Source organism: Polychytrium aggregatum (assembly GCF_025602895.1).
Source record: "Polychytrium aggregatum strain JEL109 chromosome Unknown BJ171scaffold_19, whole genome shotgun sequence".
NCBI lineage: Eukaryota > Fungi > Chytridiomycota > Chytridiomycetes > Polychytriales > Polychytrium > Polychytrium aggregatum.
Window position 1 is genome coordinate 587438 of NW_026516221.1, and position 23594 is coordinate 611031.

Genomic DNA, 23594 nt, shown 5'->3' on the forward strand with positions numbered 1-23594 from the left:
CGTGGGGGTTTCGATTGAGTGCACTCCGAGATACAACTCCCAGTGAGCAGTGGCGAACAGGAACTCGAAGCCATCCGCCAAGCCCAGGCGATGTCGATCGGCGATGCAAACAGGCCAGGAGCCCCAGTCGAAAGTCATGTTCCGGTCCCTTCGTTCCCGGCTGTAGCATATCCCGTTTGACCCTCCCTTCTCCTCAGCTCTGGGAGCGCGGCAGCTTCGGGATGTCTATTCGAGCGGGATATCTTGGTGCAGGATGCTCTCGAGAATCTCCTGCGTGCCCTCCTGCGTCATCCACATGATATCGTCGTCGTTTTGGAGTCCACCGCCCAAGACACGACCACCAGGGAGGTTCTGCAGTTTCTGGTGCAGGTTGTGGGAGAGCTCCAGCGTGCCCATCTGCGAGGTGACGGAGGCGAGCTGGTCACCGTCACCGTCACCACTGTCGCCACCGCCACTCTCGGCCTCGACCTCGGCTTCTGCTTCGGCCGCCAGTTTGGACTGGATAGGCGGCGCAGAGCCCGTGTACACCTTGTTGCGCAGGTAAAACTCGATGAGTCTGCGCCAGTTTCGATCAACCTGGTCGTGCGAGTATTGGTCACAGTTGGAGAGATGGTAAGTCGTTGGCGTCGATCCAGCCCGTCGAGGGAGGGACAGCGGGGACAGCGGGGACAGCGGGGACAGCGGGGACAGCGGGGACAGCGGGGACAGCGGGGACAGCGAGACGCAGCCAGAAACAGCCGATACCGACCGCAAGTAGGTTTGGGTTGCCAATGACAACCAGGAGACTCATCGAGCGCGTGATGGCCACGTTCAATCTCTTGGGAAAGTGGACGACACCCAGGTCCATGTCGATATCCTCTTGAAGGAAGCGCTTGCGGCTGCGGACGGTGCTCAGGATGATGACCTTTCGCTCCATGCCTTGGTAATCCTCGATACGGCCTGGGAGTAAGCAGCATGGAAGATCGACGAAACCCGGGTTGCGCGTGAATCAAACACGAATATCAACGGGTCAACCTAGAGACATCCGGCCGCAATCCCCACTTGGAGTCGCTGACTCACCAACATCAATCGCACCCAAGCCACGGCTTCGCAGGACCTCACGGATGCGATACACCTGTTCGCGAAACGGGCTGATGACTCCAAAGTCAGCCAGAGTAAGGCTCTCAAAGTCCACGAGGCTGCGTTGGTTTGACTCTTGCAGGATCGATTCGATGACCTCGACCACTTTGCTGATCTCGTTGCCGTTCCACCACGAGGCGTTTTCGCCGTTGCAGCAGTCGAGGCCGTCGACGCCGATGAACTGGATCGGGAACTTGGGGTTGGGAAGGAACGACAGGTACTGCAGCGAAGTGGTGACGGACTCGGAAGCACAGGCTTCCAGAGTGTTATTGTAGAACATGTGGCTCGGCATCATCAGGATGGCTGTCGGCCCGCCGGTGATGGGAGCCAGTGCGTAGGAGGGATTTTTGTTAGCAGAACAGACAAAGAGGATCCAGGCTCATGGTGTCCGCGATCGACGGAAGCGCGGATCACAGTCAGGCCCGAATGCATGCGCGCATGAAACGAGCCGAAACCCAATACTAGGAGGGGGGCTACCAGCATGTGACGGCCTGCTGAGATGAGAGCGAGACACAACAGCTCGGCCTTCTCGCTCTTCACCCATTCCTCCATTCCCAGCTACTTTGTGACCCAAGGCGTGCCAAAGTCAAGCGACCAAAACGCATGCAACTCACATGGATGGGACCGGTAGTTCTTGACCAGGTTCACGAACGGCGGGACAAAATACATGCCCCGCTTCTTCTTCTCTGCCGACTTTGGGGACCGTTCGAGCGGAGAGCCTGGGTTTTGCTCGCGGAAGAGGTGGTTTCGGTACAGCTCCGAGGCCATACACCGCTCCAGCCACGATATGTGGAACCTGCCATCGCGGGCATCCTTTGAACGTACCATGGGGCCGAGCTGGGGTTCGAGAAGAGGTCAGCACAAACACAGGCACTGATCAGCACTGCAAGTCTGGAACGCATGATGGAGCATCATAGTGGTGTATCTGATCGAAGCAGGCAGCACGAAGCCGCTGTTTATCACTGGAGGAGGGGAGACGGAGGCACTCCATCAGTCGGCACAGATCGACTGCGATGGGGAGGGGCTCGAAGACGAACCTGCATGTGGTCGCCGCACAGGACTACCTGGCACGGCGAGAAGGACCGTGCGTGCGTTGCTAGAGAGGCACCAGACATGGACACAATGTCGAATGAGTCGATATGAATCGATATGAGCCGGGCGCGAAAGGGCCAATGTGCTGTTGCAGATGTGCGATGGGCGCGCGACCATGCGCTGGATCACAATACTATCTGGATTTGTGCCCCCATTGAGCCACTGGCTCTCGGCCGATGGCGCAGACGAATCAAGGGGCATGCACGTACCGTTCGGAGGGAAGAACGTGACGCATGAAAGGGGAATCATGGTCTCTGCCTCGGATGCCTGGCCGGCCTCGTCGATCAGCAGATGGGACCAGTGTGGCTTCATGAAGGGGTCGGGAACCGGGTGCAGGTGCGGCCAAAGCAGATGGAGGTTCGAGTGGTAGCTGACATAGGACTGTGCGAGATCGCGGTTCGACAGCCCCGCTTGGAGGAGCATGAATGCATCTTGGCACGTGGCCACGACAACTTGGAAGCTCATGAACTTGGCGATCGGGGGAATGTCAAAGTAGTTGCTGGTTGAGTGGCAGTAAGGAAGGATGGGCTGCGGCACCTCGTTGAAGAGTCGCTGGGAGGACAGGAACCGGAAGAGCTTGTCGGGGCCGAGGCGGGGTATCAGTCGGTGGGTGATTGTGTCGCAAGCAGAATGACTGGGTGCACAGACGAGCAGGTGGGAATCGGGGTGGCGGTTGAGGATTTGCAGGATGGTTTCGATCAGGGTCTTGGTTTTGCCGGTTCCTGCGATTGGTGAGCATCAACGAGGCCCGACTGATGAGCACCACACACATGCGGGACCCAAGTATGTCCGCACGCACCGGCACTGGACAGCCATGCTGATGTGACTCCAAGCAATTTCCGTGCCCATTCCCTCCACCAGACAGCGCCTCCTACCAGGCGGGCCCCATATCACGAATGGAACATTTCCGTAGCTTCGGTCGACAATCAGCTGGACAGCCTTCTGCTCAAAGCAGCGGCCCGAGGAAGACACGGCAAGGCCCAGCGGTGAGAAGTCGAATGGGTCCCGAACGATAAGATCTTGCCACGGGGAGACACGGATGCAGGAGCGATTGCATCCTGACACACTGGCGTTGATTTGTACCAACATACAAGCACATATGCTATAAAAGCGAACACGCTCGCCCACTGGCACGAACCTGCTGTTCCCAGTTGAGCATCTCATCGAAGAGCTCGAGCTGGATCTGCCACGGATCGGTGACAGACTCTTGTCCGTCCTCGAGACCAGGAAAGAGCAGCGAGCGAGCTATTTCCGTCAGATATGTGTCGCCGCGCTCGTCGTCGCGCAGTTTGCACTCGAGAACCCAGTTCGAGATCCGATTGATGCTGGCGATCATGCTCTGCATGTACTGGCTAGATATTCTTTGGCAGTCAGCATGTGTGGCCACAGCAGCGAGGGGGTGTTCGGAAGCCGGATCTACTTTGTCGACACCAAGAACTATGACCAAACTCAACCCCCAAACAGGCAGCCTGGATGGACATGCTCAGCTCAGTTCCGTTGAGTTCGGCTCAGACCAGTTGGGTTCGGATCGGATCGGATTGGATCAGATCAACTCACCTGCCAAAGTCAAATACGACGTTGAATGCTGCGGTAGGCTCTGGCTGGAACGGGAGCTGTACAAACACCCGGTTCGTTCTCCGGTGGAGGGAGTAAACTGGATATCGATGGACAGAGGCGCAGCAGATAGAAACAAGACGGGAAGCACCGATTAGCGCCAGAGTGGACCACCACAGCACATCAGAACAAGCGGGTGACAGTGTGGGGCAGGACGATGGCCATGATCCACAGTCTAGACGGGTGAGGACAGCTGCAATGCAATTCAATGCAATGCAATGCAATTCAATGCAATGCAATGCAATGCAATGCAATGATCCCTACCATATGCCTCAAACTCCACGCCATCGAAGGGCACTCGACGAATGCGCGCAATGTCACCGATGGCGATGTACCAGGACCGCTCGTTCAGGCCCTGGACAACAATCTCATACAAGTTGTCGCTGTCTTTGAATTTGGATATTCTAGTCCGGCGACGGAGGCAGAGCATGAGTCTGGGAAGATGGCCCTGGGCGTGGGAATGAGGAGTGCCTGCCCCCACCAGGCCGAGTGCGAGAGCCGGTGCACTGGTGGCGTCATGACGCTGATGACAAGTGCTGTCCGGATGCCGTGGGCCGGTGGCGCCCAGACGGCAGCTGGTTGGAGCAGGTGGGAGTCGACAGCGGACAGGAGACAGGCGACAGGCGACAGGAGACAGACGACAGGCTACTTACGGGACCGCATATAGGTTGAAGGACTGGATATCGACCTTGCGCACCTCCAGTTCAAGCATGACAAGGCGGATGAGATTGTTGAAGAACAAGGAGTAGTTGGAGAGACTCGGATCGTAGTCGCAGCGCCGAAGCGAGCTCTGGATGACAGGGCCCAGCGCTTGTGGTGGCGTAATCTGGGACCGATAGAGATCTGGCAGAGGTCCGGGTGGAGGAAAGCCCACCCGCTTCATGGCGGGGAGGGCATTGATGTCGAGGAGGAAGCCCGGAATGAAGGGCTTGGAGTAGACGTCGAACGGGAAGTGGTCGACGAGGGTGACGACGGTGATGCAGAGCGGACGGGCCACGATCGTGGAGTCCTCCAGGATCAGAAACAGCCACCCGACAAAGAGACCGGTCTCTGGGCCTGGACGGGCCTCGATCTGGATGGTCAGGGTCGAGGAGCGCTGGCCAACCGGGCCGAATCCGCCATCGCCGGCGATGCGCCGGGTCGGGGACGACGGCAAGAGGGCGGTGTGGAAGATGCCTGTTTCCGAGACGCACATGATTCTGCGGAACTTGAGGGCCGCATACGAGACCGAAATGGTCCTGAACTGGGATGGGCCCAGTGGATCGGTGGAGTCGAAGGCGATGCCTGTGGGATCGGATAAATGGGCACGACCGAGGCTTTCGACACAGAGCAGCGGGCTGTTCGCCGCGGCGCTGGCAATGATGGATTTTGCAAGCAGACGACATTCGATATCGGAGAACGGGCTGGGGTGCGACAGCAGCAGCCTCGAGAACACCTCAAGGTCTGAGGCAATGCAATGGCCGGATGGGCAGAGACGAAGAGCATGGCGTTGGTCAGGGTCGAATAGCGTGCAGGAGATTGCGCGGCAGTCATGGGGAAGGGGAGTGATTGGCATTGGAGCCGAGCCCGCACCATGTGGCCATGCCGGACTCGAGCAGACCGGACTCGAGAGGGCCGGACTCGAGAAAACCGGACGAACGCATCGGCGGTGGTGTTATTGCTGAGGGATGTCGGTGGCGGAGGGCGGGACTGGGTTTGGGGGGGGGAGTGGGGAATCTGTGAGCAGGGTTACCGTGGAGGAGCTTTGGGATTCCCATGAAGGGGCCAGAGGCGGTTGGCGGCGAGGAGTTTGCAGCGGGCATGAGAGACGATGGCGCGAGGCCAGGTCGGCATTGCGTTCGGGAGCGAAACGGCTCTGGCTGGAGACGAGCAAGTCGCTGAGGAGACTTTGAGGGGACGCAAAAGCGACGGCGCGCGAGCCAATGACTGGCCACATGGACAGTGGCCATGTGATACGAGGGGCGGATCGAGTGCATTGGACTGGATCGAGTGCATTGGACTGGATCGAGTGCATTGCATTGGATCGAGTGAACTGCACAAGGCCCCCCCACGTGGTGTCCGCGCCGCGCTTGTTGGTTAGCCGGGAGCCAGGCGTGGTGGCGTCCGTGCCGCGTGCGTTTGCGGCGGCGCGCCCTTGGCTGCCCGGGCCGACGGGGCAAGCCAGCAGGGCAAGCGAGGCAGGCAACTGAGGCAGGCAACTGAGGCAGGGCAAGGCTCGTTTCGCAGAGGCCACGCGCAGTGCCCTCCTGCACCAAAGAGCCCGGAGCATCTAAAAAAGAACTCGGCCGTCGCCGCCCTTGTCGTCCCCCGCGTTGCTGCCGTCGACGGCCGCTCAACGCAAGGGCCGCGCGACCTGTCCCAGAGTCAGATCTTGTCAGATCCGGCTTGGACTGGTTGTTTGTGGGACATTCTGCCAATGTCCAATCGCCATGTCCATCCGGTGGACAGTCGCTGGACAGTTGCTGGAGAGTTGCTGGCTGCCGGTACTGCCCTGTCGCCCGTGCGGGTCGTCTGCATCGATGCACTCCGGACTCCCCATCGCTTCCATCCATCCAACCACCCAACCATTCACGCAACCATCCACCCAACCATCCACCCATCCACCCACCCATCTGTTCGCTCGCCCCGCTCGATGTGCCCGTCAGTCGCCCACGTTTCCCTTGCCCGCTCCTGGCAAGCATTGCTGTGGGGCCGCTGCCTTGTCGCACTCCCCGCCACACCAATCACCTCCAAGACGCAAAAGTACTTGTTGCATCCGCCCGCCTTGTCTGCACTGGCCACAGACAGCCCCGTGGCTCTCGGCGCTTGCCCAGCAGCCAAGAAACGTGGTCTCCTGCTCCTGACTGCCGCCCCATTGCCCGATCTCGCCGCTCCTCTGGGCTGTGGTGCCGCACGGTCATCACTCGCCGTTGTGGGCAGCTCAGTCGCAGGTCCTGCTGCCTGATCAAATACAAAACCCCCCAAGTCGCGCACGTATCCGCAAGACCTTGGCCCGATCTCTGCTGTCTTGCCCTTGGCCGGCTGGTTCTCCTTCCTCCGCCTCCTCCCCTTGAGCACTCTCGTTCCCCGTCGGCGCCTGGCCGGGCTGTTTCCCTCCCCCTCGTTTCTTCTTTGGCCTCCGAGCAGCCAAACGCTCGCACGAACATACACATCAAACGCTCCGGCGACCGAGAGAACGCAAACATTCGCAAAACCAGCACCTCCGGCCAGGAGTAAACAAGCATCTGTCTGCGCCTCCAAAGCCGACCGAGTAACCCGGGTCGTTTGGGGATATACACGGTTTCAAGACGCCCGATTCGCCCTTCCCCCGTGCCTCTCGTCCAGCCAATCCCTTCCGCATCGCTCTCCTTGACTGGATGTATTAGCTGCCCACTCCTCCGGTCTATTCGATCGCCCCTCTGCCTGCTACTCTTGGGTGTCTTTATTCAAACTGCTATTAGCCCCGTCTCGGCTGGAAAAGCTGAGCCTTCCGTCTATACCGAAAGTCTGCGAAGCTGCTTGGTTTTGAAGGTATGCGTGATCTCTCTGCTCCCTGCTCTGCTCCCTGCTCTGCTCTCTTGTCTGTGGACGGCAGCTCGTCTTTCTCGAGCCCAGCGGCGCTGCCGGTTGCGCCCACGCGGCCTTCGTCTCCGGGTCCTGCGGTGCCTGGCCCCATTCTTTTCTCTTGTGTTGGCGCTGGGCTCGGGCGGTCCTGCCCCCTTGACGAGTGCCACCGTGGCCCATAACTCTATGCTGGTCACAGCGGCGACTCATGCCCCACTGGCAACTCTGCCCGGCGCGCACAACCCTCCCGGCCCACATCGCCATATATCACTCACCCTGCCGATTGCCCAAATTTCGTCTCGTCCACTCCACTCCACTCCACTCCACCCCGTCGACTGCTCAGCGTCGCCTCCCTTCCGTCGCATCTGGCTGCACCCAGGCCCCGCCATTCGCCACGCCGTCCCTGGATCCCGATTACTCCGCAATGGAAGCCCCCCTGGCGCCCACTATTGGGCGATTCCCAACCCAACTTGGGCCCGAACACTCGCCCATGCAGTATCCCGATATGCAGTTCGATCAAGAAGTCGTGAGTCCGCTCCAGCTGCCTCCCTCGCTCATGAATCAGAACCCCGACCAAAAGATCCAGCCCCCAGCCGAGTCGCAGGCGTCTCGGCCCCAGAGTCTGGGCGACCTGAACCCAGAGCTCCTGCGCTCCTTCAAATTTTCCTATTTCGTCTCGAACGTCGTCCATCAAGTCGTCGGCAAGCGGCGGGTCGGCGACCAGTGGATTCCCATCCAGGCACTGCCACCAACCTTCAATGAAACCACCCGGCTGATTGCAACGGTGCTGGCCAAGATTTCGGATCACATTCCGGCATCCGTGATTGTCATCTCGCTCGTCCTGCTCGAGCGGCTGATTGAAAGCCAGCGTTTCATTCTGCAGTTCGGCTGCGAGTACAAGATGTTCATCGGCTGCCTGGTCATCGCCCATAAGCTGCATGACGACCGGGCCTGGGGCAACAAAGCCTGGAGCGGGTTTTCAGGACTGGATGCCCGGAAGATCAGCGATAAGGAGCGCCAGTTTCTCGCCGTGCTGCAGTACCAGCTCTTCGTCGGCCCCGCTGTTTACCAACACTGGGAGACCTATTTTGGCTGCAACGCCTTCTACTGCTCACTCTAGCCACGCCCGTTCGAGTCATGCTCACTCTGGTCGTGATGCTGCTGCTTCCCTGTGTGGCCGCCACCATCTGTGCTCTTCGCTGTCGCTGCCTCCGCTTCCCTCGCCCACTGATCCTGGATATATCTCGCACATCGTATCTTCCGCCTCTGCGCCCAGCTATTTATGTTTTCATTTTTCATTTGTTTTATTTTGTTCTGTATATGATTTCTATTGCGTTCTTGTTTTTGCTTCGCTTCTTTTCTCTCCTTTGATTTTGCTTCCACACCACCATCGACAGTAGTGCCCATCGCGCTTTCCGCTCGAGCGTGGTCCAACCGTCACTAGAACTCCCAAATGAAACAGAGGACAATCCGCTCCTCCTCCTCCTCCAAAATAGACAAAGCCTGGCATTCTATCGTGATGAAATGCACATCGTTTACTATGGCCGACCGCCCGGTGGTGGTGGTGGTGGTGGTGGTGGTGGTGGTGAGCTCTTCCGGATCGTCCAGTCACATCGCGCGATCCTCGTCCCGTCTGCCCCAACGTTGTCGCTCCATCCTCTCCAACACCGCCGCTCCATCCTCTCATCACCATCCCGCCAAGTACCGGCCAGACCCTGTCTTTTCCATTTTCCAACGTTTTTTTTTCTTTTCTTCTTCGTCCTTCGTCCTGCTTCCCACGGTCCATCTCGCTCTTGTCCTGCCAGCGGCGCGGCTCGGTATCTGCCTGCGGCCCACTCTGTTGCACCGATCCAGTTCTGCACAGGTTCAAGCCAACTTCGGCAGCTGTACCATGGCTGTCTTTTTGTTTGTCGGACTGGGCTGCCTTGCACCGCCAGGCTGTCCTCTTTGCTGGTCTGCCAAACGAATCCATTGGCCGAAAACAAAGTTTTCTTCAACACCAGCAACCAGAAGGGCAATGCCTCAGCTGCCAGGTCAGAAACCCAACCTGAAGGGAGGTCGCATGACGAGCAGAGGATCTGGACCCGACTCCGAGCCGCCGGTGCGTCCGCATTTTCGTCCACTCGATCAAGACACATGGACGGGAATCGTGGGTTTGAGAAAGGCGGAGTACGCTGTATTCAGGGGGAGATGGGACACCTGCCCACAACCCATTTGTCAGCGCAGTATGCGATGGCATGCGTCTGACTATGCCATAAGAAATAGAACAGATCACTTTGGCAGCCTCCGAGTGAAGACCACCGGTCGCTCTCCGGTCTCCACAATCGACCTGCACACTGGCCTCGGGGTGCCAGTGGTGAATGGTGCTTTTGGACACATTGAAGATGGTGGCGACCTTGCGCAAGCTGCGGAGCAGCGAGTAGCATCGAGAGCACCAATCCCGCACCTAATATCAAACCTCTCTCTCTCTCTCTCTCTCTCTCTCTCACGAAAAACGAGGCTCTTCACAGGATGAGTTATGATTTATGGGTGTCGTCGGTGTCATTGACGTCGTCGCCGTCGTCGCCGTCGTCTGCTTCGTCTGCTTCGTCGTCGTCGTCGTCATCGTCGCCATCACCATCGCCATCACCATCATCATCATCATCGAGAGGCGACTGCGGGAAGATGGAGTCGTGCGACACATGCGTGGTGGGAAAGTGGTGCAGATTCGAGGAGCCCTGCTGTGCCTGGTTGGCAGCTGCAACGGCGCTGGCGGCAGCAGCGGCAACGATGCTGATGGGAAACCAACAATGTCGTCGTGGAGACATGTGCAGATTGCGTGAGTATTCAGGCTCAAGTCGCCCAAGTCGACACAAGATATAAACCAGCCGCCGATGCCAGCAAAGCAGCGCCAGGCTATCGATATCACGTCGTCGACATTGGCCGGCACCACACCGAGGCAAATGAAGTGCTCGAGCTTTCCCCTCTCCCGAACTCTCCAAACACTTACGAGGCGACGACTGCGACGTTTGCCGATTCCATCGCCGCCACTGATACGATACTCGAGTCCTCGGCCGATGTTGTTGATGGCTGCTGGTGGTACAGCGACGAATACGACTGAAGCGCCGAGTCCACTGCATATGTGTCGGGATCAAGAGTTGGGTCAGTGGATGATCGCGGAGCCATTCGCCCTCTTCTTGGTGGATCGATGCCATCTTCTTCCCCATTCCCAAGAGCGTCGATCCACAGTCCTCAGTCAAGCACATAGGCTGCTTTCGTCCGCACTTGTTTCGGAGCGCCGGAGGAGCTTACCGCCGTTTGTGATTGAATCCATCTCGCCTTGGTTGACCGCAGCCTCGGATTCGTGCCCGCCCTCGTCCGACAGAGGATGCTCCTCATGCTCGTTCAGCTGTGCATTCGCCACCAGTGCCACAGGGTCGAGCCCGGTCAAACGCCGGATCTCCATGTGCAGCAGCTGCAGCTCCTTCTTGAGCAGCTCGACCTGACTCCAGGCTTGATTGCGGTCGCTGATCAGCTCTTCTCGCTCCTTGAGCCACGTCTCCCGCTCGGCTTGGAGGCGGATGTAGTCCTGCTCCTGCCGCTGGTATCGGATCCGCTCCTGGATGTAGCTATCCAGGTCCGCGGCCTTGGCCTCGAGCGAGCGGATGTAGTTTTGTTTGCGTTCGCGGAAGGCTCGCTGGGCCTCTCGGTTCTGGAGGGCCCGTTTTGCTGACGTTGTTCGCTTCTCTTCCCGTGACAGAGCGCCTGGTTGTTCCCCACCCCACCCCACCCCGTTTGGATGGCGGTGTGGTTGGCATTCGTTTGATGGTTGCAGACAGAGATCCGTGCCATGTTGTTTGCAGCGGCGGCAACCAGGCGGCGATATCGATGTCGATCAAAACGCACCATCGGCGCAACGCACGTTGCCGAGTTGAATATCGTCGATAAAAGTTGGAAACCATCGATAAAGGTTGGATATCATCGATAAAGGTTGGATATCATCAGTCAGATGTATGTTCCGTTGTATAAAGGCGATTGAATGCCATATCCCGAGTGCAGCCCGACGCTCGGCGCCAGACGGCCCCAGTGTGCAGCAGCATCACGATTGTAAACTCTTGGGAAGTCTTCCTCCCAGTCCAAATGGACATCCAATCCTTCACGACGACCGGACCAGGGCCATCGCTTGAATGCAAAGCCATGCTCCTTTGGATATGCCCCGCATTGCATTACCTGCTGCACCGACGACGATACCGGGTGCTGCTCCGTGCTGCTGTGGCGACAGGGTGATTGGGACAAGGACGGTGGTCGGTCCAGGGTGTTGCTGCGATTGCTGCTGTTGCTGCTGGTGATGATGATAGAGCTGAGCAGCGGCGGTCATGGTATCTGCGAAAAGGAGGCAAATGGTAACGGAAAGACAAGGGAAACGCCTGATCGTCAGATGGGTTCTTTGGTGACCCTGGTGATTGCGCCTCTGCCGCCCGATCGCTCGATTGTTCGATTGTTCGATTCCTCGATTGCTTGGCCAGGAAACACAACGATGCGGATGGATGGATGGCCATGGATGGCCATGGATGACCACGGATCCTCACCGGCAAGCTGTCTCGGGTCGGGCGACTGTCCCTGGCTGGCCGATGCCGATGAGGCTGCCGCTGCTGCCTGGGTGATGAAAGCCTGGTAGCTGACAGGCAGGGTGGCATGGGACGCCAGCTGCAGTTGGATATGTGCGGGTGCGGATGAGAGCTTTAGGTGGTCGACTGGGTCGTGCGATGGCTGCAGCAGCGAAACGGGCTGGAAGACGGTCTCGGGATGCTGTTCCTCGTTCTTGATCGGCAGGTCCTGGCGCTGCTTCTGCGAGGACCCGTCGTCGTTGCCGTCGTCTGCGTGGTGGTGGCGGTGGGGAGGGGGAGAACATGCAGTCAGGACGAGCGACTCTGGTGTACCGGATATGCCTGTTGGCCGTCCCGAGCAGGATGGCAGGCAGGCAGATCGAGCGGGTTGCTGGGTAGATCGAGCAGTGGTGGGCATCCTGGCGATGGAGTCGAGCACGAGATGGCTCTGCCGCCGTCTGCGGATGGTCTGCGGATCGCCCGCACGGAGGATGCAGGCACGCAGGCGGTCGGCCTACCGGCAACGTCGATCGGACGCTTCATGTCTGGGCTGGCGATCGCTGGCAGAGCGCTGCGGGCGGGCTCGATCGACGAAATGGGGCGATGGGGCGAGGCCGACGCATGGAGTGCTGGACCGAGCTGGACCGAGCCGAACCGAGCCCAGCCGAGCCAAACCGAGCCGGCCGCCATCTCCCTCAATGCCCGTCGTCGCCGGGCTCCATCTCCCCTCCATGTCCGTCGTCGCCAGGCGGCTGCTGCACTCCCGGGTGCCCAACTACTCGGGCTACTGGTCGCTGATCCGCTGGCTGCCGCCGCAGGTTCGTAATCGCTATCTGCCATCCGGCCGATCTGCCATCCCGGCCTGGACCCGAGTGCTGCTATCGCTCCCCCAAGTCTCGCTCTGCTTGCTGCTCTTTGCCCTTGCACTCTTTGACTAGTTTTCTCCTTGGCCCATCTGCTTTGGATCTACAGACCTCCGGCTCAGCGGCCCCAGCCTCCCAGGCTCAGCCGAGTCAGGCGGCCGAGTCTGCGACGGGCGTGCCCGATGCTGGTCCCCAAGGCTTTCATCTCGCCAAGCCAGAGATCCCTACAAATTGCTGCATGAGCGGATGCAAGAACTGGTAGGTCGTCTGGGCCGTCGGCCTTGGATGCCATCTGGTTCCTCGACTTGGTCTCGCATACAGTGGCGCTGTCGATGGCACTCAATCTCCACTCCCTCGCTGTCGCCTGGATGTCAAGTGTCTGGGACGACTACCAGGAAGAGCTCGAGACCTATCGCCTCGCTCTCAAGGAATACAAGCTGAAGCATCCCGAGGAGACCATGCTGCCCGCCGCCGCGGAAGAAACCGAGATGGACCCGTCGATGAAGGCGTTTCTCGAGCTCGAAAAGTCCCTGCACAAGCCCTAGATCGCTCCCCCTCAAGCAACAGGATTCCGGCGGCCGTTGCGAGTCTCCGTGATCACGAACATCAAGCTCGGGGGAGCTGACTGTTCCTGTCGGTCGACAATCTCGCATCCCAACCGTCTCTGGGCAGCTCCAGCATCGATATTATCATGGCTGCCCATTCGACCGTGCGCGATCATGGACAACTGGTCCCATGAGCTTCAGCGGCCTCGTTGCCATTCCAGAACCCAGTCTCCCACCGTCCTCGCTGCGATCAAGCTACATTCTGTCCCTGATGCCCGCCCACCACCCCGGGCAGCCTCTGTCGGCTTCCCGTGCTCCCCTGTCTTCGATTGTCCTCTTGCACGGCTGGCGCCCATTCTTTCCCGCGGCCGACCGCCTTGAATCCGGCGGGATCTCTGACCGGGTTTCTGAATCAAGGCCGGCTGTCCCGTTTCAATAGACTCTTCGTATCCCTCCACAACCACATCTCTCCTGCTCGACTCCATGCGCGTAGCTCTCCTAGTGGCATCCGTTGCTCTGTTTCTCTCGGTCGGCTACTGCTCTCTCCTCCCATACGAGGTGTCGCCGGCAGTGCCCTCATGTCCCAGCGGACTGGTGTTCAACTATCTTATCAACCAATGCAGCTCCTGTACCAACGGCAAGGAGCTGATGTCCGATGGTTTGTGGCAGATGAGCTCGCTCGCTTTCGTGTTCTCGAGTGGCGGATGTGCCCAGTATCGACTGCATGTCCAAGATCCGCATTGGCACTGATGGGGCATGCAATGGGGGTGTTTTTCCTTCATCTTGCTCGGCAATCTTTTGATCAGGCTCATGCAACTGCCCGAGGGGCTACATCATCAGCTATCCTTCCCAGATCATTGCTGCAGACAGCAAGTGTACTCAGTGTCCCTCAAGCCAGGTGGGAACAGTGCGAGTCCATCCGCCATGCATCGCCCAGAGAGAAAGGCACCACCGACTGCATTCCCATAGACTTGCCTGGGATCCGGACGCTCTCCCCCCCTCACTATTGACGTCTTTGGAATGCTGACCGACTTTCATGGGTACATCGATCGGCATTGGCTGCCGTGTGTGCTCGGCTCTGCCTTTTGCCACAGACGAGCTCGTTTGATCGCCTGTTTTGTTTGGCTTGCCCCTCGGCCTCGCAGACTGTCGTCAATGCCACAGACGGATCGGTCGTCTGCACTTGTCCGTCCATGCAAATCCTCAGTGAGTCGTCTGTTCGTCCAGCAGCCGTCACCGGCCTCCACAGTCACGAGATGTGGAGGCGCAAAGTTGGTTCATACCCGGATGCTCATGTCATGTCCGTTCATCCCACCATCCTCCCACACCATGCCAGTCACCAGGAACACGACTACAGGTCTTCCACTCACCACGGCGACATGCCAAGCCTGCCCAGCCAACTCCTATCCATCGAACGATATCTCGAAGTGCATAAGCTGCCCAGACCCAGCCATGATCGCTTCATACGACCCCTCTACGCGGACCTACTCATGCCTGTGTCCGGCAGCACTGGGATACACCACTCAGCCTGTAAGTGTGTTCCGTCGGTCTTCCATCGCCAACCTCACCGTCAGCTTGCGGGTGCTTGACCAGACACTTGTTCTTCGGACAATGGATCCCAGGGCAGCTCCGAAACAGCTCCAGCGCGCTTCCCCTGCTAATGTAGCTCTTCATCGCCGGTAGCAAAACGGCCGATGTCTCCTCTCATCGTCCATCAGTAGCGTCCAATCCCAGTTTGTGCTCTCGCCGTTGTCTACAACGTTCGGCGTGAGTATTGCTTGGCATTGCCTCACAGTAGCAGGCTCAATTCGCCGGCCGTGACTTTGTAGCAGTAGTTTTGCCACGTTCCTGCCAATTGACGCCTCCAACTCTTCTCGACTTACCGCCTCAATCCCGATCCCATCCGATGGCGTCTCCGGGTCCCGGCCGTGCTGGGGGTGGCTCTGCCAGCTGTTGCCTCAGTCGGATGGATCATTCACATCGGTGACGGTCCTGACGGACGGGCTCCAAAACAATTTCCTGGGAATCCTCACCATCTGCTACGTAAGTATGCACACCGCTTGTAACATACGGCAATCTCACTGTGCTGTCAGTCGTAGTGAATGCAACGACTACGAGCAGCTTGGATGTGAAGCACGAGATGAATGGAGCAGTCCTGCGATGCTCCTCGCAGCTCTACAACCTCAAACACCGTCCATTCTTCCAGACCCAGGCGGACTTGCAGACATGCCAAATCCTGGCCAACTACTGCGTTTTGCAGCTCTACAATCTGCTCTCGGTGCCATGCCTGGCCTACCAAAAGATAGCAATCAACCGCCCGATCATTGGGCCGCAGAACATTGACCAGTAGGGCCATGACTCTGACGCTCCGTCGACTGCATTTTTTGACCCGGCGCATGCTCGTCAGACTGCTGATGCGTTCTACTGAATGTCCATCAATGCCGCCATTCCATCCACGACGCTCTTGGGATCGATCATCAGGCCAGAAAACTTCCCTTGGCTCTTCTACGGACTGCTCAGCAAGCAGGACTCGTCGTATGTCTATAGCGTGATTCCGGACATCGACATGAGCGTCAATTCCGCACCGGTATGAAGGTGGTGGCCTTTATCGAGCCAGCCGGCGGGATCTCTGCTTCATAGCGCCACCATCGGAGAACATCTGCTCGGGTGACCACCATGGCTTATTCCCACACAACTTTGAATTTGACCGACAGGGCATCAGCGTCTTCCAGTTCTATTTGAATGCCTACGGCATGGATGGATCCTATCTGGGCATGGAGCCGCTGCAAACACAGTTACAGGTATGCCATGACGATTCCTGCCCTATGATGGGGGAGGCGTTCGCTCTCTACCGAGCCAAAAGACGACATACTGACACGCATACACGCCATAGCTCTGCCTGTCAACTCGTAACATGAATAGCGCCACCGTCTTTTCGAAGGTTGGCCGGAACTATATAAACCAATGCCAAGCCAACATGCTCACTGTACTTCAGTCGGTGAACTCAACGACCATATTTTACGAGCTATGTACGTCCCTTGGCAACGCTTGGGGAGTCGAGGCAACGATTGTTGCCATGCAACGAGATCGACACCCCAGATTGAGCGGCTGTCACTGGCGGTGATTTTTGCGATCATCCGATTTTTCACTGACTGTCCTAGACGACTTGTTTTCCTCCAGTTGTGGCTGATGACACCGGAAGCCTCTATCCGGTCCCGGTTCAAGTCAACGGCAAGCTCGGTCGGCGCTTTTTCCTGGTTGATGTCGTGAGCGGCATGTCCAACGGGAATCTTCTTGCGGTCCGCGCCGCCACTGCGATCACTCTGACGTAGGTTCATCGATATCTGGCCCAAGTACATTTTGTCCTGATTGCTGTCTGAAGAAAATTTGTTGTTCGATTGGGAACGAGCTGAGGCATGACGCTGGCCAAGTTGCGAATGCATACCCCAAAAATAACAGGCCGCACCCTCCGACCTTTGCACTGACATCCACCAGCATTTCCAAGACCAACAACGCCTCGACGAGCCAGATATATTCACCCGTACTCACCGTCACCGTGTCTGAGCGCTCCTACAGCAAACTCTCGCTCAACGACACATCGTCATATAGCGTACCAACAGTGAGTTTGTGCTGGTGCAATCGCCTCGTCTAAAACAAGCCGTTGCGGCGTACAGCATGCTCCTCGGCTTGGATTTACTGGGTCTATTATGTCAATCGAAACTGAAATGTGTCCCGCTCACTCAGTTTTCTTTCGGAGTCTACTACTCGGAGAACTACTATGATATCTACCAGCTCTTGGAAGGAATATTCTCGGTCTGCTGTATCCTGTCGTTTGGATTCGGAGTCGTTATGACCCGCATGTACTTTGCCCGAAATCAACGGATTCTGCTCAACGTCGATCTCGTGGTGAGTGAGCGAATCTCGTGCGGGTGCAGCCCAATATTGCAGACCCACTGCATTCACCGCGGCTTGCTCGCCGATCGTCGTCATCTGGCTCTGGATTGCAGAACTGCTTCTCACCTCCACAACAGGGCTGGATGTCGATCTTTGCCACTATCTTTGGAGCGGGTGGGGCAACCTTCTTCTGGTTCCTATTTGGCGTCTCCATGTATTGCCTGATTTTCTTCAAGGGGCAAAGCGCACTCTACCTGTTTCTGCCTTATCTCAGCGCGGACATTTCCATATACGATTCGATATTTCTATCTACGCTGGGATTATATGTAAGTACAAGGCTCTCCATCTCCAATTCATGCTCGGCATCATGTGCTTTGGCCACAAGCCCAGGTGCATTTGCATCGCGGCGATGTGTCTGGCCAATGTGAATCACTCGATTATCCTGTCTCAAATACCACTGGCCGACCGCTCCAGGCTTGCTACATTCTCAAGAGGATCATCGCACAGGCTCGCTGCGACGTGTTCTTTATTGACTGGGAAAAGCCGCATGGCAAAGTCAAGGTGCCAGGCTCCGACGATGCACTCAAGCCCACACCAGTGAGCGCATGGCGATCCATTTTTATGGCTGACGTCTGGAATAGACTCCAGGTACACTTGTGTGTGGCCGACACGGGAGCCCTATGGCGCTCGGTTTGCCAGAGGATATGCATGCTTGGAGCATATGCTTCGCCCAGTCGCAAACCAACCGACCCAGCTCTCTCGGTCCCACTTTCGCCCAGACCCACCGACGAGTCCGCATCGAAGTCTCTGTGCTGCTCATGTATGTCATCATGCAGGGCTTTGGCGTTCAATACGCCTCGACAGGCCAAACCAACCTGCTCGACCTCACTCCAGGCGATCGCAACGAGATCCTCTTGGTTGGTATCAACACCATTGTGTGGTTCATCGTGAACGCCATCCAGGTACGGTTTCGCTTGGGTCTTCGAGAGAAACACACTGGCGAATGCAGCAATCAAATGTCCCAGGCGAGGATTCGAGAGCATCTTGCGATGGTGATCTGCCCGTGGACGCTGTATAGGACTGAAACCACACCTGACGCTAATGCACAAATGCACAAATGCACATCACTTTGCTCCAACTTGGCGAGCCAGATTGGATTCTACAACATCGTCTGGGTCCATGTGCGCCCGACTCCGTTGTACCATTTTGTCGACATGCTCTCGCTCTCAAACATATCTCTGCTGGTTATGGACGAGCCCTGCCACGGCTACTATATCCACGGGCGATCCGTCCATCCGACTGGCGCCGATACCAACTTCAAGGAGCTCAACGAAAGCCTCAAAATGGAGACCCAAGATGTCGTCCCCAAGCGCGGGCTGGCGGACTCGGAAGCGCAGGTGTTTGAAGTTTTCCTGAGCTCTGGATTCCGAACCACTTACGACTCGGTCTACAAGATCGTAGTGTACGAGGTAGCGTCTCATTTGTTTCAGACGCTTGCCACGGTCGTGGATGCGCTTGAGATTGTGATGGGTTAGGTCGATCTTACTATCGGTCGGTGTCTGTGCTGCTTTGCAGACATGGCGTGGCATTCAGTTGCACTAATCCAAAGTTGATCATGCAGGAGATGGGCCACTTGACAGAACAAGGATTGCGCAGCGGTGAGGCATATGCGACTGTGGCTTGTATCTGGGCGATGATGCCGGCTGAATGCTCTAGAGCACTAATAGCATGGGCCGATGCACAGGTCGATTCGGAGGTGGATTCAGCAAAATGCGCGAGGTTTCGGAAACATCGCTTCGCGCCTATGATGCCATGAACAAGTTCATGTGTGCCTTCTTTGACAAGGTGGGATACCGAGGAGGCCAGAGAGTTGGCGCATGCTTCTGTCTGACGAGATGGCGGACACTGGGGACAAGAAGTTGCTCGCTGCATGCCACCGATGCAGAGGAGTGCCCACCGATGCAGAGGAGTGCCCACCGACAAGTCCACTCATATTTTAAGGGGGATGGACTACTCCCCTGCGTCCGCGCTCTTGACAGAATCTGAAGGAGCATCCGTACTTTATCTGCAAAAAATCATTTGTCGAGCGCTTTGTCGGAGCGACCCCGGACACATCAATGGGATCAATATTTTATCACGGTGCGTATGTCAAGCTCATTACTAGCGCCGATGGCTAGATCTGCGGGTCGGTTGTATGCGGTGTATTGACTGGCTAGCTGGCTGACTACGCATCGTTTGCCAATCATTCAATGGCATGCAGAGCCTCTGGGATACTCAGCCACCCTGCTCTATGGGCTTGATGCTCCATTTATGCTGTTCTACGCCCTACTGTACAGCGCACTGGACGTTCATGTTGGTACGGCGTATGGTTTTGCGCCAGTTCTCGGAGTCTACACCATGGACGTGCTGCTCTGCAGCATTCGCAGGTGGATCAGCGAACGGACGCTCAAGAGTGGCATCGTTATTGATGGAAAGTTTTTGAGCTAATCATGACGGGAGGCATTGATGTAGCTATGCCGAATGGTAGTGAGGCAGCGCCCGTCCTTCGCACGGAGCGGACGATGCCGCCCCTCAGCTCCCCAGTAGGATTCGCTTGCCACACACGATGTCATCGGTTCTTTATTGTCGAGTCATCGAGAACAATATAGCTTGCTGGAAGAGAGGGAAGAGAGGGAAGAGAAAGAACTCATGAATTTACTCGCAAAGATGCTCTGCAGTAGCCATCCTGCTTGTGTCTATTGTGCAAGAGCGATGCTGGAATGTGCTTTGTGGTCAACAGATGACAGCTCAGGCCAAGCGAGTCTGACTCGAGTCTGGTTCACTCCAGAAACGAGCGCGAGGTATTGGCTTCGGATCTAGCGAGAGAGAAAGTGAGGGGGTGCTGCTTTGAGTCAACGGCACATCCGCGGGATCGCCTTGCCAGATCGAGAAAGCAGAGCCATGCTCGTTGTGCGGTTGCGTATATCAGTTTTGCTCCGGCTGGAGAACCATCCTGGCCGTACAGATGATTCTCGACATGCCACCAACCTGAGCGTCTCGAAGGCGCATCTGCATATTTTTTTGCATTTGGGATCAATCATAGCTCAAAACACCGTGGAGTTGTGGGCAGCATCGCTTGCTTCGTTGGAGGCGGCCTGCTCGTCCTGCAATGCCTGCGTCGATCCAGGCTTGGACTGCGATTTTTCGAGCTGATGGGTTGAGTGGACCGAGTGGACAGAGCCTTGCTGCTTGGACTCGGCAAGCTGCTCCCGCGAAGGAGACGATCCTTCCTTTTGCGTCAGTTGGTTCAGCGAGCCGGCTTTGGATGGTGGTTTTGCCTCGGATCGAGCGAGCTCGTTCAGAGAGCCGCCCTTGGACGAACTGTGGTTCTGCAGCTTGTCCTTGGACGTGCGTGTATCGCTGGCCTGGGCAACGCTGCTAGTCGAGCCTTTGGCGATTTGCTCTTTCGAGCTCGACAGGTTCTGCAGAGAAGCGTGCTTGCTCGTTGGGATAGCTGGCTCGTTCTTGGCCTCAGCACCGGTCGGTAGGTTGTTCAATGAGACCGACTTGGTGGGCTTGCTGTCTGCCAGGCTCTCTTTGGAAGACTTGATGGCTTGTGCCGGCTGAATGGTCTCGCTTGGGGTGGCCTCAGCGCCAGCAGACTTGTCTCCAGCGAGGTTGTTGGCCGAACCGGCTTTGGAGTGGACGCTCTGCTGGCTCTTGGAATCGAGCTTGTTAAGTGAGCCGGCCTTGCTCGCAGCCTTGGGCTCGGCATGCGCTTCTGACTTGGCGTGCTCTTCGTGAGAGGCTAACTGGCTCAGCGATGCGCCTCGTGATTGATGGCTGGGCTCCTTGCCTGATGGTTGCTGGTGCTCCAAGTCGTGATGGGACTTGGCAAGCTGCTGCTTGGAACCGTGATCATCGTGCGCTTTGTTGTCCCTGCTGGCCTCCTGGTGCTCGGAATGCTCTTGAGGGTGACTGTGGCTCTGATTCGAGTGGTGTTCACTTGCCTGAGACGGAGCCTCTCTCTTTGTGTTAACAGTGTGGCCAAACAGATCGGGGTCGGAGATGGTTCCCACCAGGTTGCCGCGCGAATGGTAGTGCTCGTTGGCTCCGTACCGGACACCTTCGACCTCGACTTCGTTGTGCACAATCGGCGCTCGCTCCTTGGTTATGAGCTGGTGCGACTGGAGCTCGTAGTACGACATGTCTGGTACAGATACGGAGCCAATGAGGTTGCTGCGCGAGTGGTAGTGCTCGTTGGCGCCATAGAAGACTTGGCGATCATCGGATTGATAGTCCTTGCTGTGGTGGGTATGGGCAGCAGCTTCGCTGGCGGGCTGCTCCTTGTGCTCGCTGTGCTCGCTGTGGCTCTCCTTGTGCGGCTCTGTGTGGTGATGCTGCTGTGCTGCAGGCTTTGTTGGTGCCTCAGAATGGTTGGGGTCGAAGATGTCGGGATCGGACACAGTTCCCACCAGGTTGCCCCGGGAATGGTAATGCTCGTTGGCTCCGTACCGAACGCCCTCGACCTCGACTTCGTTGTGCTCGGTCTTGAGGCGCTCTTTCGAGAGGTACTTTCCGTGGCTCTTGGCCTGGTCCACCGGCCCGATGTCTGGGACCGAAACGGAGCCGATCAGGTTGCTGCGCGAAATGTAGTGTTCGTTCGCACCGTAATGCACCTTGGTCTCTGGAGCGATCGGCTGCTCGGCTTTGGGTTCAGCGGCCCTGGACTCGGCAACCTCAGGCTCGGCACCCTTTGAACCTGTGGCGCCGGGCTGAGGCTGGTCCGAAGCAGGCTTGCTCTCGGTAGAGGCGGCGGCCGCGGCGGATTGGTCTTCTGGGCCTTTTTCGTTCTGGGACTCTTGGGACTCTTGGGCTTCTTGAGACCCAAATTCGGGTTCAGGTGGTGGAGTCGGAGTGGGAAAGAATTGATCCATTAGAGCTCGGTGCTGGCCGATCAGATCAATCTGAGAGTTGTAACCTCTGTCTTGAATGTGGGAATCTATAGCAGCGTGTTCATCATAATCACCGTAATATCCAATGTCTTCTTTGGGCTCCGGCTCCCTCGGGCCAAAGTCGGGATCGGAGATGGTGCCGATGAGGTTTCCTCGAGAGTGGTAATGCTCGTTGGCTCCGTATCGGACTCCATCGATCTCGTACTCGGCATAGGGTGCGAGCATGCGCTCCTTTGTGCTCTGCTTTTGGTGGGTGTACTCGGGTGCTAGATCGGGGTTGGAGATACTTCCGATGAGATTGCTACGCGACATGTAGTGCTCGTTGGCACCGTATGTGACAGGGTATTCTTTGACAGGCTTCTCTGCAGGCTTCTCGGCAGGTTTCTCGGCAGGTTTCTCAGCGTGCTTTTCTGCCTCTTTGGGGATCTGGGCTGGGGCTTCATGCCCGATTTCGGGGCTGGCGACATGTGTGTGTGCCTCGCTTGTCGGCCCAGGTTTCTGCTCGGTCAGCTTCTCGGCTGACTTTTGGGGCTCGATCTTCTGGGGCTCGATCTTCTGGGGTTCGACAGCTGCCTGCTTTGGCTTCTCTGCATGCGCAGCTGCCACTTCTCGTGACCCATCCTTCTTGATGTCGGGCTTTTCGGCTTCAGCCTGTGGTGGGGTGTTCCGAAGAGAAAGAGGTTGTTTAGATACATGGTGACAAAAGTCAGGCTGTCTGAATGCAAGGCCAACAGTAGCCTCCTATTCGCAGCCGCGGCAAGCCGAGATTGAGAGACAGAGCGCGCAGCACACTCACTTTCTTGGGCGCCTCGCTTACTGGCAGGGGTGCCTTGACCACGGGCTGGACTGTTGGCTTTTCCTGGTCTGCCTTGGCCGACTTTTGTATTTTTACATTCTGCTGCGGGTTGTCAATCTGGGCCTGCTTGAGAGCGGCGTTAGGGCCAATGGTCGCCTGTGCGGCGGGTCTTGACACTCCGCAACCCATTTCCGGCGCTACTTTGGACGGAGTAGGTGTTGCAGCGAACTTTTATGGGCTGACTCGGGCCTGCTGCGGAACAAACGGCCGCCGGGGTCGGACTGTGGTCAGTCCTGGACAGGCGCTTCACAGCCAGCAGGGTATTTGGCAACACCGTCATTGGTTTGCGAAGTATGACTGCCAAAGCTTGGTAACGTAACTGCCCTCCTGTCCGTCTCGAAACAGAGCAGCACAGGAGGGGGACTGGGCAAGGATATGCAACCCTCTCTCCAGTACTGAAACCGCGGGAATGAGCCGGACTGACTGAGGGCCGGACTGACTGAGAGCCAGACGAGGGTCCAACTTACGTTACGAGTGGCAAGATGGCGCCGTGAGAAAGAAGTACTTGCGTGCGTGGGAGCAGAGGAGCTGCGGACTCGGCTTGATGG

The 23594-nt window shown here is 57.5% G+C and overlaps 6 protein-coding genes across 6 annotated transcripts; 3 read left to right on the forward strand and 3 right to left on the reverse strand.

The window, feature by feature from the left end:
* Positions 1-17: 17 nt before the first annotated feature.
* Positions 18-5705, reverse strand: BJ171DRAFT_107319 (P-loop containing nucleoside triphosphate hydrolase protein). The gene is made up of 12 exons (XM_053105428.1): positions 5558-5705; positions 4479-5268; positions 4090-4229; positions 3769-3865; positions 3350-3563; positions 3087-3153; positions 2421-2933; positions 2157-2215; positions 1734-1956; positions 1060-1422; positions 749-939; positions 18-576 (listed from the first exon to the last, which is right to left on the reverse strand). Exons 1-12 carry the CDS (start codon positions 5625-5627, stop codon positions 226-228), a joined length of 3078 nt encoding a protein of 1025 aa, XP_052966569.1. The 5' UTR covers positions 5628-5705; the 3' UTR covers positions 18-225.
* Positions 5706-7140: 1435 nt separating this feature from the next.
* On the forward strand, positions 7141-8883 carry BJ171DRAFT_619748 (uncharacterized protein; the record flags this gene model as incomplete). Its single annotated transcript, XM_053115408.1, has 2 exons — positions 7141-7335; positions 7712-8883. Coding segments are annotated over 2 exons (972 nt in total), but the record flags the coding sequence as incomplete, so codon positions are not given.
* A 943-nt stretch (positions 8884-9826) lies between these two features.
* BJ171DRAFT_505944 (uncharacterized protein) lies at positions 9827-12635 on the reverse strand. Its single transcript, XM_053111093.1, has 6 exons — positions 12473-12635; positions 11937-12224; positions 11578-11730; positions 10660-11112; positions 10358-10481; positions 9827-10140 (listed from the first exon to the last, which is right to left on the reverse strand). Exons 1-6 carry the CDS (start codon positions 12495-12497, stop codon positions 9885-9887), a joined length of 1299 nt encoding a protein of 432 aa, XP_052966571.1. The 5' UTR covers positions 12498-12635; the 3' UTR covers positions 9827-9884.
* Positions 12636-12652: 17 nt separating this feature from the next.
* BJ171DRAFT_107400 (uncharacterized protein) lies at positions 12653-13604 on the forward strand (the record flags this gene model as incomplete). Its single annotated transcript, XM_053105430.1, has 3 exons — positions 12653-12772; positions 12927-13075; positions 13194-13604. The coding sequence occupies 3 exons, from the start codon at positions 12653-12655 to the stop codon at positions 13360-13362; spliced, it is 438 nt and encodes a 145-aa protein (XP_052966572.1). The 3' UTR covers positions 13363-13604.
* A 1210-nt stretch (positions 13605-14814) lies between these two features.
* BJ171DRAFT_582061 (Meckelin) lies at positions 14815-19743 on the forward strand (the record flags this gene model as incomplete). The annotated part of the gene is made up of 18 exons (XM_053114143.1): positions 14815-14892; positions 15046-15129; positions 15325-15405; positions 15536-15708; positions 15844-15949; positions 16077-16163; positions 16256-16391; positions 16543-16690; positions 16858-16981; positions 17107-17268; positions 17394-17582; positions 17731-17904; positions 18036-18218; positions 18408-18725; positions 18878-18914; positions 19001-19101; positions 19296-19395; positions 19517-19743. The coding sequence occupies 18 exons, from the start codon at positions 14815-14817 to the stop codon at positions 19741-19743; spliced, it is 2508 nt and encodes an 835-aa protein (XP_052966573.1).
* A 121-nt stretch (positions 19744-19864) lies between these two features.
* Positions 19865-23284, reverse strand: BJ171DRAFT_505951 (uncharacterized protein). Its single transcript, XM_053111094.1, has 3 exons — positions 22987-23284; positions 22265-22841; positions 19865-22114 (listed from the first exon to the last, which is right to left on the reverse strand). Exons 1-3 carry the CDS (start codon positions 23173-23175, stop codon positions 20340-20342), a joined length of 2541 nt encoding a protein of 846 aa, XP_052966574.1. The 5' UTR covers positions 23176-23284; the 3' UTR covers positions 19865-20339.
* Between the last annotated feature and the right edge of the window lie 310 nt (positions 23285-23594).

Coding starts and splice junctions, on each gene's coding strand:
- BJ171DRAFT_505944 (XM_053111093.1), bottom strand. CDS start 12,497: ATGAAGCGTCCGATCGACGTTGCCG. Junction 11,113..11,577: donor TATCGTCGTCGGTGCAGCAG/GTAATGCAATGC, acceptor GGGAACAACCAG/GCGCTCTGTCACGGGAAGAG. Junction 10,141..10,357: donor AACGTCGCAGTCGTCGCCTC/GTAAGTGTTTGG, acceptor GTTTCCCATCAG/CATCGTTGCCGCTGCTGCCG.
- BJ171DRAFT_505951 (XM_053111094.1), bottom strand. CDS start 23,175: ATGGGTTGCGGAGTGTCAAGACCCGCCGCACAGGCGACCATTGGCCCT. Junction 22,842..22,986: donor TAAGCGAGGCGCCCAAGAAA/GTGAGTGTGCTG, acceptor ACCCCACCACAG/GCTGAAGCCGAAAAGCCCGA. Junction 22,115..22,264: donor AGAAGACATTGGATATTACG/GTGATTATGATG, acceptor TTGGGTCTCAAG/AAGCCCAAGAGTCCCAAGAG.
- BJ171DRAFT_107319 (XM_053105428.1), bottom strand. CDS start 5,627: ATGCCCGCTGCAAACTCCTCGCCGCCAACCGCCTCTGGCCCCTTCATG. Junction 3,154..3,349: donor TGCTCAACTGGGAACAGCAG/GTTCGTGCCAGT, acceptor TGCTTTGAGCAG/AAGGCTGTCCAGCTGATTGT. Junction 2,216..2,420: donor CACGTTCTTCCCTCCGAACG/GTACGTGCATGC, acceptor GTGCCTCTCTAG/CAACGCACGCACGGTCCTTC.